The sequence below is a fragment of the Planococcus citri genome, chromosome 3 (genome assembly GCF_950023065.1).
Source record: "Planococcus citri chromosome 3, ihPlaCitr1.1, whole genome shotgun sequence".
Classification (NCBI taxonomy): domain Eukaryota; kingdom Metazoa; phylum Arthropoda; class Insecta; order Hemiptera; family Pseudococcidae; genus Planococcus; species Planococcus citri.
In genome coordinates this window covers 74,714,738-74,734,069 of record NC_088679.1, presented here as the reverse complement: position 1 = coordinate 74,734,069, position 19,332 = coordinate 74,714,738, and the positions used below count along the sequence as shown (strand labels likewise).

The 19,332-nt window shown below is 33.7% G+C and overlaps 2 protein-coding genes across 2 annotated transcripts; one reads left to right on the top strand and one right to left on the bottom strand.

The window, feature by feature from the left end:
• The first annotated feature begins 8,276 nt into the window (after positions 1–8,276).
• LOC135839173 (beta-1,4-N-acetylgalactosaminyltransferase bre-4-like) lies at positions 8,277–18,824 on the top strand. The gene is made up of 7 exons (XM_065355082.1): positions 8,277–8,436; positions 10,953–12,023; positions 12,113–12,206; positions 12,317–12,562; positions 12,644–12,827; positions 13,978–14,202; positions 16,597–18,824. The coding sequence occupies exons 2-7, from the start codon at positions 11,823–11,825 to the stop codon at positions 16,628–16,630; spliced, it is 984 nt and encodes a 327-aa protein (XP_065211154.1). The 5' UTR covers positions 8,277–8,436; positions 10,953–11,822; the 3' UTR covers positions 16,631–18,824.
• Positions 9,747–10,900, bottom strand: LOC135838788 (beta-1,3-galactosyltransferase brn-like). The gene has a single exon (XM_065354545.1). It carries the CDS (start codon positions 10,898–10,900, stop codon positions 9,812–9,814), a length of 1,089 nt encoding a protein of 362 aa, XP_065210617.1. The 3' UTR covers positions 9,747–9,811.
• Positions 18,825–19,332: the final 508 nt, after the last annotated feature.

Genomic DNA, 19,332 nt, shown 5'->3' with positions numbered 1-19,332 from the left:
GTAAATTGATGTCGAGCCATATAGCTACAAGAGGGCGGATTGAAAAAAAGAAAACACATTATGGATTTTACCAAAATTAGTGATGATTGATATCTGATTTTCTACTAGCAATCTATCTTCTCTCTCCAATTCTTCCAGTCTTCCTTAATGAATAATAATTATATTTTCATACCTATAGGTATGTAGGTATAATCTTTACCTATTTCGTGAAATTTTCCTTAAAAACAATTTTATATAAAAATTGAAAATGAAAACTACCTACCTACGATAGTCTTTTTCTCTGTCACTCATTTTGAAATAATTTTTGGTCTTATGGTGTTTCATTCCATTATGTTGAGAAGTTGAATTCGTAAATCTTTTGATACGACAGACGAACAATATATGCCCATTTTACTTTAGCAAAATATTCTATGTACATGAAGAGAATTTGTAAAAAAATAAACTGGGTTAACCAGAGATAAAAATCTGAAATTCAATTTACATGTAAGTACATACACATACATACAAGGTACATAGCTATACTCTACAATCAAACCCCTGAATCTATTGCAAAACCAAAACAATCAACGAAAATTTCATGATGATGATACAAATTAAACTAAAGAGCAGAAAAATTGATTGGTGGAATGTTATCTCTCCAATCCAACAACCAATCATGTGCTATCATTATCATCATTCACTGAGACCAACCGAAATATTTAGCAGAAAACTTTTTTAGGGGTTCACGATATTTCTGGGCACCCTGTATGTATTTGGTTATTTTTGATAATCGTGATGCTGCTGTAAGATTTCAATTTCGCTCAAGTTCCATGATGTTTTGAAATTTTTAATCGTTTTAATTTGTACCTACTAAAAATGTACCTACTCGTAGTTTTATCGAGGTTTAGAAATATTCGAAATATCTGATTCTTTAAAATTTTCCTTAATGTTCTCGAAGTTTTTACTTTTGGTCATGTGAAGGGATTTTTACGCCTATTTGAGTGTTTCTTAAATGACTTTCTGTAATTTTCGTAATTTTCAGAACTTGTCGTGTTTTATGAATGTTTTGTAAGATTTTGTTCAAGTTTCGCCATCTACGTAAGCTGTTTTCATGAATTTTTGACAATTTGTTGGGAATTTGTGGAATATTAAGTATGTAGTTTTTTGTCGGCGTTTTTTCCCGTTTTGCTCGTAATAAAAGTCAAATTTTGACAATTTTTCGCGATCCAAGGGATTTTCTTACAATTAGATTCTGTTCGAATTTTGAGATGTTTTGTCATCTTGAAAAGCTCAAGTCTGTTTCAATTGTTTTCATGTTTAGGTACTTGTAACAAATAATTGAATTGTTGTTTTGAGAAATCGATGTACACTACATCAGCTGGATGATAGTGCAGAGGTAGGTACCTTGTTCGTCAAGCATGTGCAATTTTGAATTTGATTGATATATTATAGGCTATGTATATTTTTTTTACAACGATGTTTTAAGCAATTTATGCCAAGGTTGGCTCACTTTGAGTGGAATCACGTCGAGTTTCTGTGATATTCGATCGTATAATTTCGATTCTTATGTACGATATTCGACTAGTTTTAGGAGTGATTAATACTATCATTTAAATTGCGATTCTATGTTTCCAATCAAATTTAAAAGCCTCCATGGCATCCGCTCTCGTCAGCCGTCCGAAGTACTTGAGTATCCGACCAAGAACCACTGCAGACAGTCGTTTGTAATCTCGAATCGTTTTGATTCTCGTGCCTAAAATGCACACAATTAAAAAACGAAAAAAGTTATCATAATTTCAAATTTTAAAATTTATGTAACTTTATTGGGTAGCCTCGTACATATTTTACCTATAAACCTACGCAATTACGACAAGTATTTCGAATTTCGAAATTGACACTGGAAAGTGGAACATACAAAAATTCACTAGGTAACTATCAGTCGTCATAATCTTATTTTAATTATTTATAGGTAGGTAACAGTCTGATTCTCATTCAATTCAAACCGCGTGATAAAAAATAAACAAGATATATGCACGATTGAAGGAATCTACTGATATCAGCAACCACATCATGATATAATTCAAATATCGAGTATATTGTGTACATTAGTTGTGCTGAGCCCATAAGCATCAGGTAAGGGGCGACGTTACTGGGTTCCTTTCGATCCCGCCGCATCAACAGCTGTGGCAAGATTGCAATAATTTCCAAATTGTAGCTAAATGCCCAGCCAATCTGCAAAAAAATCACCATTAATTGGTACTGGCCTAAATGAAGCAAGGAATTCAACCCGATAGTCCACTCACAACTAATGTGAACTTTTAAACGAGAAAGCATGAAATCAAATTGAAAAATTAGATAGCACAGCTGTAATCAATTTTCACTGGACGCTCCAGATCGACTCGAAAATGGTGCTGAGTTTCAGATATTAATGTCTGCCTAATATATTTACTTTACTTTTTAGTAAAAAATTGATTTCATGTACCTACCGAGAGGCCAGTGTTCTCCTATACATATATCAGAAATTTTACAAAAATCAAGAAATCAACTGTAGCAGCTCAAAATTTGGTTCTGAGATCTGTGTGACGTGCTCTTTTAGTGAGCCAAATTTCAATTCAATCAGAGTTGACGAATTTCGATGTAAGCAATACTTACATTTTATAGAAAATACACCCAATATTGTTATAGAAGCAAGTTATTACTTTACCAAACGCAGTTTTACCTCAGTAAAAGGAATCCCGTACAAGAGTATTTCTTCGTAATTGAACGAGTTGTCGGAAAATCCAGGATTGTACAACACTGCCAGTAACGCGCATGGTATAACTGGTATAAGCCAATATCCGATCCTGCAAAATGATTAAAGCATATGAGTTACGTACTTACGTAGATAGGCATTGAAGACAAAAAGGTACATAGGAACGAGGAAGGAAAGGCTCGTTTGGTGTTCACCTTGACAGATCTTTTTTCAAATTAGAACCGTAGTTGAATTTATAATAAATGAAGTACACTATCACATAGGATGTTGCAACACGCGTAATTCTCAACATCTGTACAAAACCAGTAAACTTCGTGGCAGGTCCATCGCCTACATAAGATCCTATGTATCGAGTCGTGTACACAATCGCATACAACACCCGCGATTCACCTGAAAATCCTGACCAGAGTGTCTATATTAGTCTTCCTGAATTGAGATAAGAACACTATAGGTCTTGAAAGTTTTCAAAAAATATATCTAGTAAGTAAATCACAATACAAAGCTCAATTGAGATACCAAAGATGTACGTATAAAAAGTACTGATCAATAGTAGCATTGATACAGTAGGCTTACCGGTGCACTTTTTTAAATCCCATATAGACAACATTAAAAACAAGACTGCAACTAGAGACAACATATCGCCGGCGCGTCTGATCTGGTATTTCTCGTCGTGATCATACTGCCACAATAATTCTGTTCGCGTTACGCTTACTGGGCCCATTTATTTATACTTAATTACTTATGTTGAAAATTTTTTGATGAGATAACTGTAGACCATAACATACAAAGTTAGAGCAATAATCCAAGAGCTTAATTTCTGTTTGGCAGCCAAGGGTTTGCGAAATGTTTGAAAACTGCGTTCACAGCGAACGCTCGAAAGCGATTGCTCGAAAAACGCAATTTCAAAGTTTTATTTTATTTTTTACATTTTTTTTTTATACTGGGCGCGTATAATTTCCAGGATTTTTATGCCCAGTTCAATTAAGAGTGATCTTGTTTAATTTATGCGAATTAGTAAATGTCTGAAATAAGCCCCATCAATAGGTATATCTAGATACGCTAATATATTTCGGATACTTTCTTTTTTTACAAAAAAACGTCGACGATGCAAAAAATAAATAAATAAATAAAGGAAAGTGATATTGAATTATTTCTCATCAATCAAATAAAATGGAGGTAGTATTTTAAATATCATACCATGGTTTTGATAATTGGTCAAGGTTTTGTCAATTCGCCATGATTTTGGGTTTTTTCTCGAGTTTGCTTGCTGAATTTTGGAATATTGCTGATTTTGACATTCATAATACGATGTGTAATTTTGCAATTTCATTCGTTTTGGCATTCCCAATGATGTAGGCGATATTGCTCGGATTTTGAAAAATGTTGTCATTATCGAGTGGTTTCAATTGTTTCAAAGTAATTTTAATAATGTTTTTGAACGATTTATTTCAAGTTCATACTCATTTTTACTGAAAATCGCATTAATTTTTAGTGCTTTTGCGACAATTTCGCAGTTGCATTTTTTCAATGTTGTAATTTTCTAAAATTTTAACATGTAAATTTTTTATCTCGAATTATTCCTGCATGTTGGTCAGCTGAGGTCCATTTCCCCAGAACGACCACTTTCAGGTAGGAGGGTGAAAGTGGTGTCAATCGTTTGTGCTTCGTTTGTGTTCTTTTGTGCACGTACTCTTCTTTTTTGTGCTCCCCCCCCATGCCCCTCAATTTTTTAAAAAACATTTTGGTCGAAATGGTCGACCTAGGGAAATGAAAATCGATGAAATCGACCACTTTGCATTAGGAGGGTGAAAGTGGGGTCAATCGTTTGTGCTTCGTTTGTGCTCTTTTGTGCACGTACTCTTCTTTTTTGTGCTCCCCCCTGCCCTCAATTTTTGAAAAATCGTAGTGGTCGGCCTGGGGAAATGAAAATCGACCACTTTGCGTTAGGGGGGTGAAAATGGTGTCAATCGTTTGTGCTTGGTTTGTGCTCTTTTGTGCACGTAATCTTTTTTTTTGTGCTCCCTCCCTTCCACCTTTTTTTGAAAAATCATTTTGGTCAGCCTGTGTAAATGAAAATAGACCACGTTGTGTTAGAGGGGTAAAAATCGTGTCAATCGTTTGTGCTTCGTTTGTGCTTTTTTATGCACGTACCTACTCTTTTTTTTGTTCCCCCCTCCCCTCAATTTTTGAAAAACCGTCTTGGATCGATTACAGGGTGTTAGTCCAGTAAAATTTGCATCGAATAGGGAAAATCGAGGTGGCAAGCTGATTTTTGGTCTATTGGTCCATTTCGATGTCCTAAAAATGAATCCGAGGAGTCCCCTACTGTCCCGGGTGAGCTTCCCCCAAATTGTGGATCTTAGCCCCCCAAAATCGATTTTTGACCAAAATCTCTAAAAATATGGACTCTAGCGCAAAAATGGTTGGAACAAAATATGTTGTTCTACGTCAAATTTTCTATCAGATGAGCCATGGCACTTCGAACATAAGGCGGTTTGGAGTAGCGCCATAACGTTGATGTTTAATAATGATCGTACTATTTTTTGTAGATCCCAAGCCCTCCAAAAATTTTTTCCAACCCATCTTATGTAATATTGGTCCAGTTGGAAAAATTCTGCAATTGTCATGTCTTAGTTCATGTACATTTAATTTTAAATCAAAGTACAGCTTAACATCAGCCTCTCCCTCCACCCACTCACATTTTGTCCTTCTGTTCTGTACAATTGAAGCCCATATGAACGTAATTTAATAGCCCAAGAAAATCGGTGAAAAAAAATGGGGCCATTGGGAAACTCTCAGGGGCAAGCGAATTTTGGTACATTGTCCTATTTTTATACCAAGAACACTAACCCTAGGGTGTACCCACCTGTCCCGGATGAGCTTTCCCCAAATTGGGGAATTCAGCCTCGTAAGTAAGGCTTTGCAGTCAATCAAATATGTGAATTTTTCATTTTTGAATACGACTTACGAGTCATGATAGATAATTATGAAATACTCGTACAATGTTCCTTAAATCATTTTTGACCTCACTCAGGTGTAGTAAAATAAATTATGACATCAAATCATTCAAAGTTGAAAATACCCCTCCTCACCCACCACACAAATGTTGCAGTTACCGAACGAGTGACCTCAATTATAAATAATGAATACAAAAAAAATGTATGTGGGAGGGGTAGGGGCTGATGATAAGCCAGGGATGATGCCCCGAACGATTTTTTTTCAGGTTTCGGGTCCCGGGGCTTGGGCTTTCAATCAAAAATTTATTAGGTCTTGGGCTTGGATTTGGGCCCAGGAAACTTTGGGTTTAGGTTTCAGGGCTCAGTGTCCAGGGCTTGAATGAAGTATTCAGGGCTTTCCGGGGCTTTTTGGGGCTTGAAATTGCAATTTTAGTGAAGAATAAAGTAAAATCTTATTTGATTTTCTGTTGAAAAAAAATAACATTTCAAGGGCAGATTCCGATTGCTTTTTTCAAAATTATTTGAATGGAACTGCTTTTTAAAATCAGAATTGAATTTTTTTGTAGTTTTTAATTACTGTCCAAATTTTTTATATTTTCAGGTGTCATTTTTCAAATAACAATGAACTACCTACAGAATATATATACCTACTGTACCAAAATACCAAAAACCCCTTAAAATATTAAACTTTTTGCTGAAGTTCTGAATTTTTTCTTGAAAATGATCTTTTTTGACTATTGAGATGCACTGAACGGTAATTAAATTACAATAGAAATTTACAAAACTCACACAAGCCCTGAAAAGCCCTGATCACAGTTTGGGTTTCGGGGCTCACGTTCTGGGCTTGGGAATATAAATAATGTACCAAAAACCCCTTGAAAGTTGGAATATTAAACTTCTTGCGGAAGTTGTAAACTTTTTTTTTTTTTGAAAATCATCATTTTTGACTTTTGAGATGCACAGAACGGTAATTACAATAGAAATTTACAAAATTTACAAGCCCCAAAAAGCCCCGATCACAGTTTGGGTTTCGGGGCTCACGTTCTGGGCTTGCTTTACAGAGGAAAAGGTTTTGAGCTTTGGGCCAGGGCTTTGTAGGTTACAGTTTTTAAGGTTTTGGGGCTTGGACATTCGGGCTTCAAGGAAATAATCGCGGATTTTTCGGGTTTTGGATCCTGGTCCTGAGCCGGGCCTCATCCCTGTGTTAAGCTGTACTTTGATTTAAAATTAAATCTAAATGTACATGAACTAGGACATGACAATTGCAGAATTTTTCCAACTGGACCAATATTACAGAGGATGGGTAGGAAAAAATTTTTGGAGGGCTTGGGATCTACAAAAGGGGGGAATTGGTCACACTACGTTGAAATTGGCGTTTGAAACTCGTATAAACATTCCATTCGATGTTTTTACATGTTTTAGTGCATTTCAATTCACCTCATGTATGTATATCGGCAAATAACTGAATGGTGAGGGGGTGGGGGAGGAGTGGCGCTGTGGTCCACTCTGCACTTGAGAAAAACAAAGAGAACCCCCCCCCCCATACCATTTTTGAATGATTAAAAATATTACGATCATTATTAAACATCAACGTTATGGCGCCTTATGTTCAAAGTGCCGTTGGTCCACCCCCCTTGGGTTTGGAAAATCGATCAATGGCTCATCTGATAGAAAATTTGACGTAGAACAACATATTTTGTTCCAACCATTTTTGCGCTAGAGTCCATATTTTTTAGAGATTTTGGTCAAAAATCGATTTTGGGGGGCTAAGATCCACAATTTGGGGGAAGCTCACCCGGGACAGTAGGGGACTCCTCGGATTCATTTTTAGGACATCGAAATGGACCAATAGACCAAAAATCAGCGTGCCACCTCGATTTTCCCTATTCGATGCAAATTTTACTGGAGACTAACACCCTGTAATCGATCCAAGACGGTTTTTCAAAAATTGAGGGGAGGGGGGAACAAAAAAAAGAGTAGGTACGTGCATAAAAAAGCACAAACGAAGCACAAACGATTGACACGATTTTTACCCCTCTAACACAACGTAGTCTATTTTCATTTACACAGACTGACCAAAATGATTTTTCAAAAAAAGGTGGAAGGGAGGGAGCACAAAAAAAAAGATTACGTGCACAAAAGAGCACAAACCAAGCACAAACGATTGACACCATTTTCACCCCCCTAACGCAAAGTGGTCGATTTTCATTTCCCCAGGCCGACCACTACGATTTTTCAAAAATTGAGGGCAGGGGGGAGCACAAAAAAGAAGAGTACGTGCACAAAAGAGCACAAACGAAGCACAAACGATTGACCCCACTTTCACCCTCCTAATGCAAAGTGGTCGATTTCATCGATTTTCATTTCCCTAGGTCGACCATTTCGACCAAAATGTTTTTTAAAAAATTGAGGGGCATGGGGGGGGAGCACAAAAAAGAAGAGTACGTGCACAAAAGAACACAAACGAAGCACAAACGATTGACACCACTTTCACCCTCCTACCTGAAAGTGGTCGTTCTGGGGAAATGGACCTGGTCAACTGCACATTCTTAATTCTGTTTCTGTATTTTTTTTTTTTTTTTAGGTGTGAAAATTTTTTCAACATTTATTAGCAGTTGCCGCTGTTGAATCTTTGAAGCTCCACGTTTCCAATTTCATTGAATTAGAAGAAATGCTCGATGAAATTTCAGCTGCCTATAATCCATCATCAAATCGATTTACTTAGTTCATCTGGATAATATTGCAGAGGTAAATATTGTTATCATTGCCGTTACTTACTTACCTATTTTAGAAAAGTAGTCTATCACTGCTGTAAGAAAATCATGATGTGCAAATTACTGTAAAATAGACCAACTAGTCTAGGGGATATCTACCATTGGAGGTCAAAATACTTTTTAGATTTTCATTTTTTCGTCCAATATCTGCTCTTTCAAAGCACCACCTACAATTTTTAAAAAAGTTCAAAATTCTATACCTCTCTGCAAAGTTTAAAGTTGAGTTGATCAATCAAATTCAAACTCAAACCATCGTCAAAAAAATAACTAGTTAGGACGCAGACGACCTGGCAACGGGGTCCCCGTAAACGTGATACCATAACAAACAAGCAATAAACAGAATGAGGAGGTTTTGTTTTTTGTTCGTTGTTTGGAAATGGTTGTTTCAAATGTTCCTATGTGCTCAAAATATTTGCAAAATCAATTCAAAAATTTAAAACAAAAATTGAAAATGAAAAATCAATATTCGATTTGAACATAATTTTTTTGTTTTTTCCCCTTTTCCCCGATGAAAAAGAAAGAAAATTGAGTTATTACGTATTAGGTACTCGATAATAATTTCATAATTTCTGATCCTGAATATTCGAATTGGTTTCTAAATTATTTTGGGTCTGCATTTTGGCAGATTTTCTTCTTTACACTTTCACAAACGATTATAAAAATGTTGACAAAAAACGAATATTATTTGGGGTTTAGAATTTTTTGAATAAGTTAATTAGATCGGTTGAATAAATACAAAATAATCAGATGATAGGTATAATCTGTCGTTGTCGAAAATTCGAATTGTTGAACATTAGCAAGGTACCTAGACCTACCACATTTCATTCATCTTCTGAAAGTGATGAACTGATGACTGATGAGCGTAAGAACATTTTCCAAACAGACGTTCTCATTCGACTTACGATGTACCTGCTGCTAAAAAAAATAACAAGTAGGTTTCGACTTTCGTTTCGAATGTATATTTCATTCCATTCCACAATAAAATCATAAATTATTACAAAACAAAATCACTAAATTTTCTCTTACCATAGAAAGAAATAAAGTTTGAAAATGAATATTTAATTTATGAAAATAAATAACTACAAGCATTCACAAAAACACGCAAATCACAATACATCAATCAAGGAAAATTCTCAGCATTCATTATATTAAAAAAAAAAAAACACACCTTAAAATGTAAATACCTACCTAAAATACCTAAGTAATAAGAACTAGAAATTTGATATAATCAGATCTATTAAAAGAACATTTTATGTAAATTTAAAACATAATCACATCGTAGCATTTAGTTCGAAAAATATTTAAAAATGATCACAGCTGAAAAAGAATATCTCAAAACACTACAAACATCAAGCATTACCCATCATTTTCTGTTCATTCCATATTTTAATCAATTCACTAGAATGGTAACCGTGCGAACTTAACGCATACTTAAAACTACTCTTATCATAAATTTTCTTAAGAGTATAAAATTCAGGACAGTGGAACATCTCAATACCTAATTTTTTAGTCAAAATCCCAATATAAACATCATCAAATCGAAAATGTTGAGTATAATAACTAGCGTAATGCAGGTTCTTCAGTACCTCTCTCGAAACAATATATGAACCACCAGATACATAAGTGGGCCATTTATCATAGGGGTATTCATCCAAAGAAACATACCATTTATTGCTTTGGTACCGAACAGGATGAGAAAACGCAAAACACCCGGATATAAATTTCATCCCTTCAGGCAAACCATATTCTGTAACTTTATTCAAATGTTTGTCAACTTCTTTACCATTGGATCGTTGCAAGTATTGAGGATATTCGGTCGGGTTACGAATAAATCTGAGGACATTTTTCATCGAAATGTACATATCGTCGTCACAAAATAGGTAGAATTTCGCGTCACAATATCTAACAGCCCATTTGAATGCCATCATTGTTTTGATCGTATTGTTATGGTAAGCATCGAAGAAATCAGCTTGAACTATATCGCCAAATTCTTCTTGCTCGTTGCTTATCGCTTGTAAAATTGTTCTATTTCGAGTCGCACCCAACATAAAGATACGTTTTATTCCAACATCGTAGAAACGTTCTTCGTATCCCCAGGTGTTTCGTATGGCTAATCTGTGCCCGAAATTATCAATAGCTGATTTTATTATCAAAACCAGTGTAACTGAGGAGTTACCTGACGGAATGCATTTCATCTTCTCATTGTTGATTATGAAAGAGTAATTGTATGAGTTGATGATATTACATTGCGGGAGTGGTTTTTCAGCTGCTAAAGCTTGAACACATTCGACTATGTTTTGTTTTAAAGGATAATTGAAATCGGTATCGTAATTGAGCTCGAAAAAATGGATAGATGCTACGAAAAGGTATAACATTACGATGGTTATAAGCAATAACATTATGATGGTTATAAGCAATGCAGCTTTCCAGTGAACCATTTTAACGTATTTATATGACTACACAATGTAATTAGTTTGCATTTGCTTTCAGATCTATGTGAATAGTTTATCAGTGTTTTGCGTCATGGTTGCTTCCGATCTTCGAAAAAGACTGATTTACGGATTAAGTAAGTGAAAAATTATCATAGAAAAAAATATATTTACCTACGTACCTTGTATTTCATCGCATTTTGTACACCAGTAGATCGTAAATTTTCATGTCTTTATCAATGAATCATAATATTGCAGCCGCGTATTTATTTTTTGGAATAAGGATAACACATGACGTTAAGAAGCATTAGTTCGCTCTAACTGAAAAGTTTATATTTTGTAGCCAAATAATTCTAGTTTTCATTGAAAACTTAAGGTAGGTACATCACCACTTGCAAATAAAATGTAAAACAGATTTTAAAATCATTTTCCATTTTTTAAAGCCATTAGATGGATTGGGAAGTGTAGGAGAAAGGAAAAAATTGAACAATTATGCAAAATTATGAAAGATTTTTGCCGAAATGAACCTAAATAGATCAAAAATTTGTTTTAAATTTTCACTTTGAGTATTGATGCACCCTAAGTTGACAAAAGTTATGAAATTATTTTGATCTCGCTATCCGCGCTATTTATTGCGCAGATAGCAAGATAACCCACCATAAGAAATTTCAAGAATACCCCTATACAAAAAAAATAACATAAATTGCACGTATAACGAGGATAAAGAATTTCAAGAATAGGGGCCCAGTGTGTGAGAATTTTGTACAATTTACCTAAAAGCACAAAGCAATAGCCAATATTTTTTACAAAAATTTGGCTAAAAATAATGGATGTTTTGTTTATTACTTGATGATATGGCGAATGGGAAAATATTCGGCAGTAAAATGGTTTCTCAAATTTGTAATTTTGTTGACTGTTGTAAGTAATAATAATGGACCTAAACCTTTTTATTGTCAGAATTTTCCATAGGTACTTGATCGTAAGGATGACGTGTTCATTATTACAGGTTTTTTTCTTTTTTCTTGTAATTCAAAAACCCCGCGTAAAACCTTTATTTTCCATCAACAAATCTGATGTAGCTGTCCACTTCGAAGGAAGTAACGAGTATTTAGCACAATTAAAATCTGAAATAGTGAGTACCTACCGAAAAGTTTTTCGTTTTTTATTGTGAAAATGCATTGTTAAGCATTGCCAATAGTTGAGTTCATTCGCATTTCACAGGTAAATAAATTTTGTAACACATCAGATTCTTTCGATTCTTATTGCAGAGAGCGAAATATATCTCGACTTTGTCCTGAAATACCTCCTAACCTGAGTAAGTTATCTTTATTCTTTACTGAATTTAATCACGATTAAACGACAGTTATGTAAGACTTACATGAATGGTCGTTACTTGGTAATAATTCCTTTCACGTTATCATGTAGCAGGCAAAGTGCAGTTAATCAAAGAAGCAACTCATTCTTTGGAAAGTTTATTTGAAGAATGTGAAAATTCTAGTCTTCAAAAGGGCGGACGTTACCAGCCAAATGAATGTCATGCGCGCCATCTGGTCGCTATTATTGTGCCATATAGAGATCGTTTCGAACATCTGAACATTTTTCTGAGAAATATTCATCCCTTCTTACAAAAACAACAGTTGGATTACACCATTTTCATTGTGGAACAAGCAGGTTCATTTTATCAAAAATTGCGTCCACTTTATTTTGTAAATACGAGTGATAAAAAATTACTCGATCATTGGTAATTTACAGGTGATGGTCCTTTCAATCGTGGAATGTTGATGAATGTGGGATTTTTCGAGGCAATGAAAATTCGTCCTTTCCACTGTTTTATTTTTCACGATGTGGATTTACTGCCCGAAGATGACAGAAATTTATACACATGCTCGGAGTCACCTCGCCATATGTCGGTTGAAATTGACGTGTTCGAATACAAGTAGGTAATGAAATAATATGTCTGTTCGAGTTAAGAGTATATCTAGGTAACTAAAATTATTACTATGGAGCTGGGATTAATATATATGTTCATATTATGCTATTTATTCTTTGCCAATTTTTTTATGGACTAGAAAAAGTCCATATTTGATCAGATGTCCACGAATCTAGAAATTTCATGACGAATGAGTCCAATATCATTTTTCATATTTTGCATATTTTAGACCAAATTGCATACTTTATCATATTTTAGGGAAAAGCATGCGTGGGTATTTCTGCGTATTCGAGCATTTCTGGTAATTTTTTTGCATCTTAATAAAAGTTTTGCAAAAATTGACATTTTTAAGACTTTTTTGTTCAAAAAACCACAACACTGCTAAAATACATTAGTGTCAGGAGGCTGAGTTTTTTTGTGAAAAATCTCAGAATGGATTTTATAATTTGCATGAAATTCCTTTTGTTGAATACCTGCTAATTTTTTTGGTTGAATTTCCTAATTTCTTCTATTGTTTCTCGATTTTATGAATTTTGTAATGAATTTATCATTGTGAAATATGGCTTGTTTTGCCAATTTTTTTAAAAAAGAGGTGTATTTTCTGATCATTGGGTTCATCTTGTTTTGAATTAACAGTTTTCATGTTTTTCAGCATGAAAAATCTTTTTCAAAGGTAGATACTTACGTCACTCAAACTAAAATTTTTGCATATTTTGGGTGAGAAAAATGTTGCATTTTTTCATCATATATGTGCATTATAAGAATCCCAGCTCTAAAATTATTACTCATCAGTGAGCAAAAATATTTCAACAGCTTTGGTTTCTATCAGGCGGTTGAAATTTCTATTATTTAGGGAAATGTTGAGGTTCGTCTCCACATGAGAAATGTAGGTTAAGTAGGAAAAAATTATGATTCTGAAAATGATCATATCTATACTTGGGATAAGTTGAACTGGATTTTTTTACTGGGTCCCTATTGTTCAACAGCTTTGAACTTGTGATCGTTCCCTAAAGTGGACCATTTTTCTCGATGCTTTTCATCGGATTCACAAACACGTTCGCTGAATTGGGAGTTGATGAATGCTAATGAGAAAAAACTTTTCTTGAACTATTACCAATCACGTCGCCGGTTTTCTTAACCCTCCGTTCATTTTCAGGTTACCGTATACTGATTTGTTTGGTGGAGTTGCAGCCATGTCCACTGAGCATTTTCTAGCAGTAAACGGTTTCAGTAATGTGTTTTGGGGATGGGGTGCAGAAGACGATGACATGTTCATGCGTATAAACATGAGCGGTTTGCATGTATCAAGGTACCCTTCTACAAATAATATTGCTCGATATAGCATGTTGGCCCACGTAAAGCAAGATGAAAATCCTGAAAGGTAAATATAGGACTTCTCATGATTTTCGAAGTAACTTTACTTTGGCATGGTATAGCCTAATTGATCAATCTTATTCAATTTCAACACAGATGTGAAAAATTAAACTATGGGCGTAAACGTTTCGAAACCGAAGGATTAAACAGCATAGAGTATAAAAGGTTGGCTCTTCGCTCGTGTAAACTTTTCACATGGATTTTTGTTGAGCTCGCTCGACTTTCATGAGAGTTAGAGCGCCACAATGTGAAAAAATGCAACAATTTATAGCATCCAAATTTAATATGCTTTCCATTTGAGCGCTTCTTTTATTGGTCAAGTCTTTCATAGCCTACTTGTTTTTTATTTTTATGCAACGTTTTATAAAAAAAAATTATATAATTCAAAAATATTGCGAGATCTGAATTTCATTTTGAAATACTCGTATGTATGTGTTAAAATATCAAGTTTAATTCTTATCGTAATTCTTAGTTTTTGCCGACATTTAGGTGCATATTTCCAACAACCGTTTTTTTTCATGATCTAAACTTGCTATCTGAGTCACAATTGAAAAAATTTGAAGTGGCATTAATTTATAAAGAAGTAAAGAACTAGGTAGTACGAGAATGCACCTGGGCGAAGCGAGGACGAAAAAGTGTATAACAAATTATTCAACATTTAGCTTCAAAAACAAGCATTTTAATCGCATTTCAAACATATACATTGTAAATTGATGTCAAGCTATACCTACTTAGGTGCAAGAGGGCGGATTGAAAAAAAAAACATATCTTGGATTTTGACCAAAATTAGCGATGATTGTTATCTGATTTTCTACAAGCAATCTATCTTCTCTCTCCAATTCTTCCAGTCTTCCATAATTATTTTCATTACTAGGTATGTACACATAGGTATAATCGTTACCTATTTCGTGAAATATTCCTTAAAAACAATTTTATATAAAAATTTAAAATGAAATCTACCTACCTCGTTTTCTCTGTCACTCATTTTGAAATAATTTTTGGTCTTGTGGTGTTAAATTCCATTATGTTGAGAAGTTGAATTCGCAAATCTCTTGTTCAAAGATTTGCGAATTCGGAGTTGATACGACAGACGAACAATATGCCCATTTTACTTTAGCAAAATATTCTATGTACATGAAGAGAATTTGTAAAGAAATAAACTGGGTTAACCAGAGATAAAAATCTGAAAATCAATTCACATGTAAGTACGTACACATACATACAAGTACATAGCTAAACTTATATGTACTTAGGTACTAAAATCAAACCCCTTTCATGATGATGATGATGATACAAATTAAAGTAAAGAGCAGAAAAATTGATTGCTGGAATGTTATCTCTCCAATCCAACAACCAATCATGGCTATCATTATTATCATTCACTGAGACCAACTGAAATATGTATTTAGCAGAAAACGATATTTAGCAGAAAACTTTTATAGGGGTTCACGTGTTAGGTTATTTTTGATAATCTCGATGCTTTCATGTTTACTTGTAACAAATTGAATTGTTGTTTTGAGTAGTTTTTCTCAATTTTATCGAGTGATCAGTTCATCGATTTTCACGCTTATAATACGCTGTGTACTGTGTACCTAATTTTCGTAGATTAATTCAGTTTCAGTGAAAATGAGATTGACCAAGTAGGTAATCGTGATTTTCATCAATTCTTTTCAGTAGGTATTTCTGGTATATTTTTTTTCTTTTTTTTTGTGAAATTAAAAATCAATTTTTGGTATTTTTAATGATCTAAGCGTATTTGCTCAAATTATGAGTAATGTTATCGCTATCGAATCGTTTTATTAAGTGTTTTGAAGGCATTTTAACGATGCTTGTGAATAATTTATGCAAAGCTCTGCTAATTTTTACTCAAAGATTTCGTCAATTTTTGATAATATGACTTATGAGGTGGTTTTTTTGCGACAATTTCACAATTGTTGATGATACCTTCTGTCGGCTCTTATTTTCGCGAAATTTCATTGGATTTTGATATCTGATTAACTAACCTTTTGTAATTTGAATTTTTAAAGAAGTAAGAATTTTCTTGCAAAATCTTGCTTGAATTTTGAGATGTCATTTTTCTGCTTTCAGTAATTTTGACCTTTTTTCATGGTATTTTAGTTATTTTATTTCAGCTGTTTTCGAAATGTTTTACTCCATTTTGTTGATTTTTCATTGATTTATAGTCTAGTAATTTTCGATGGCATGCAACACATTTTGTTGATATGAGTAGGAGTCCTTCGTGGAAGGTTTTGTTAATTTTTTGAATTTTTTGTTATTTATAAGTTTTTAAGAAGTTTCTAGCATTGTTTGTGAGATTTTTTTCTCCAATTGCTCCCATATGTTATTCATCATTTGCGTAATTTTTATTCCATTTTTGTATTTTTGTGTTTTTTTTTTTCAGATGTGAATATTTTTCAACATTTTCCGTCATTTGAAATTTACGTTTCCGTCGATTTTTTGGAAGAATGTAATGAAATCTCAGCTGCCTAGATTTATGATCAAATCGATGTACGGCATCTGGATGATAGTGCAAAGGTAGGTACCTGTTGTTATTATTAGTGTCTTTGTTGAAGCGACTTTGTTTTCGCCATGCATGTGCAATTTTGAATTTGATTGATATATTATGTGTGCATTTTTTTTACTTGTTTAAGTTTTTGTGGAATTTTTCCCCAATTCTAAAACTTTTGTAAATTTTTAGACATTTTTTTAATGTTGTCATGTTGTTGTATTGAGTTTTATCGATGTTTTAAGCAATTTATGCCAAGGTTGGCTCACTTTGAGTGGAATCACGTCGAGTTTCTGTGATTTTCGATCGTATAATTTCGATTCTTATGTACGATATTCGCGAATTTTAATTTTATTTTAAGTATGAGTATCTCACTTGATCATGACATGATCAATTTTTCTCATTATTTGAAGAAGTTTCGGCGGTCTATTTGACTGATATTGCATTAACTCCAGTTTCATACGCATTTCCAGAATTTAGCCGAAGTTCCTTTGAGAAAAAATGAACATATTTTCCAATTTGTGATCTCGAACCGTTTTTATTCTCGCGCCTAAAATGCACACAATTAAAAACAAAAAAAAGTTATCATAATTTCAAATTTTTAAATATGTAACTTTATTTGGTAGCCTCGTACATATTTTACCTATAAACCTACGCAATTACAACAAATACTTCGAAATTGACACTGGAAAGTGGAACATACAAAAATTCACTAGGTATATCTATCAGTCGTCATAATTTTATTTTACTTTAGAGGTAGGTACCAGTCTGATTCTCATTCAATTCGGACCGCATGATAAAAAATAAACTAGATATATGCACGATTGAAGGAAACTACTGATATCAGCAACCAAGTACCGAGTATATCGTGTATTGTCCGTCTAACATAGCTTGAGCTGAATTGTGTCATTTGCATAAGCCGAATTCCAACAAATTTTTCATGAATTTTTCCAAATTTTTTTGGTTCCCAAAATTTTTTAGAGAGTAAAAATTGTTGGCTATGTTTATTTTGCATGTTTATTTATGGCTGATTGGCTGGGAAAAGATTTATTGAAATAAATCAAGATAAAAGCTAATCAATTTGGGAAACCCTTCTGTTATTCCTTTTTGGCTTCCATAAAATGCAACTGACACAATTCAGCTCAAGCTATGTTGGACGGACAATACATTAGTTGTGCTAAGCCCATAAGCATCAGGTAAGGGGCGACGTTACTGGGTTCTTCTGGTTCCTTTCGATCCCGCCGCATTAACAACTGTGACAAGATTGCGATAATTTCCAAATTGTAGCTAAATGCCCAGCCAGTCTGCCAAAAAAATCACCATTACTTGGTACCCATCTAAATAAAGCAAGAAAATCGACCCGATAGTCCACTCACAACTAATGTGAACTTTTAGACGAGAGGGTTGAAACGTTCGCAAACGATTCTCTTGACCCTAAATCTGAGATCAAAAAAATAGAGCAACTACAGTAAAAGTTGAAAAAACATTTTTTTTTTATTTTCTTTAAAAGTAGGTTCTGGGGAGTAGAAATGCAAAGTTTTGCAACAATCGGCTCACATTTGGAGGATTTGTGCCATATTTTGAAATTTGAGTAAGGCTTGAGCTGGAAAAATCAACTCTTTTCATCTTGAACAAATTTGTTAAGAAACGTGATAAATTTAATAATAATAACTTATTCAGATTAGCAGTGCCATAAACATAAGTTGGGTAGTCATCATATGGATACATGTATATGTATAGGAACATATGTACCATTTTGAGTCATAAAATCTATTAGGATAACCATCCCTTTAAATTTTACCAATGAGAAAAGCGCTCAAATCTTCATCTCTGACTAGTGAAGCTTAGGTATTCAAATAAATTTTTAATGTTGATATAAGTATGCATCATCTGCTTTCATTAGAAAACAGCTTGCATATAGTTTTTCATCACCCACTTTAATATACTTATAAATTTGACTTGATGGTTAAATTATTATAGGTATCAATAAGATTTTCAGTAATCATATCTTTATATTGAGTAAGTACATACTTTCTCTCAACGTTTTCATAATTAATTTCTTCATCTTTACTGATGCCAACGAAAAATAAAACCATAATGTTGTACTTTTTGGCGTCATTGTATTGTATAGCCTTATACCTATGAGTTGATATTTTTTGTATCTGAACAAATTATGATTACCTATCACCAAAGGTTGGTTGAACAAATAAGTATTCTTTTTTGCTTTATTTTAAGAAAATAGTTGTTTTTTTTTTAAACACAGTGATAACAAAAGTTGTTCAGCAAGTCCCATATTTCCAATTCTCATCAATAATTTAATGATTCATGCTGCAAAAAAACAAAGTAAATGGTATATGGTTTGTTCGATGTGCAGGTGTAGTTTACAGAAGTCATGGTGGTAAGTTTTTCTGGATACACATATTCTTTGGCATTTTTGTTGACTGATTTTTCCCATCCTGAGATTTCATCTGAGAAGATGGGTTTATTAGGTACTAATGATGATGACCTGAGGTTTGATTTTATTGTTAAATTATTGTAAGTGTCAACGAAGTTCTCGAATTGTGGGTGTCATCAAAGTTCTTGACGATTATGCCTCCATATTTCAAATTCCCTTCAATAATTTCATGCTAC

Coding starts and splice junctions, on each gene's coding strand:
- LOC135838788 (XM_065354545.1), bottom strand. CDS start 10,900: ATGGTTCACTGGAAAGCTGCATTGCTTATAACCATCATAATGTTATTG.
- LOC135839173 (XM_065355082.1), top strand. CDS start 11,823: ATGGACCTAAACCTTTTTATTGTCAGAATTTTCCATAGGTACTTGATC. Junction 12,828..13,977: donor ATTGACGTGTTCGAATACAA/GTAGGTAATGAA, acceptor GTTCATTTTCAG/GTTACCGTATACTGATTTGT. Junction 14,203..16,596: donor CAAGATGAAAATCCTGAAAG/GTAAATATAGGA, acceptor TTTTTTTTTCAG/ATGTGAATATTTTTCAACAT.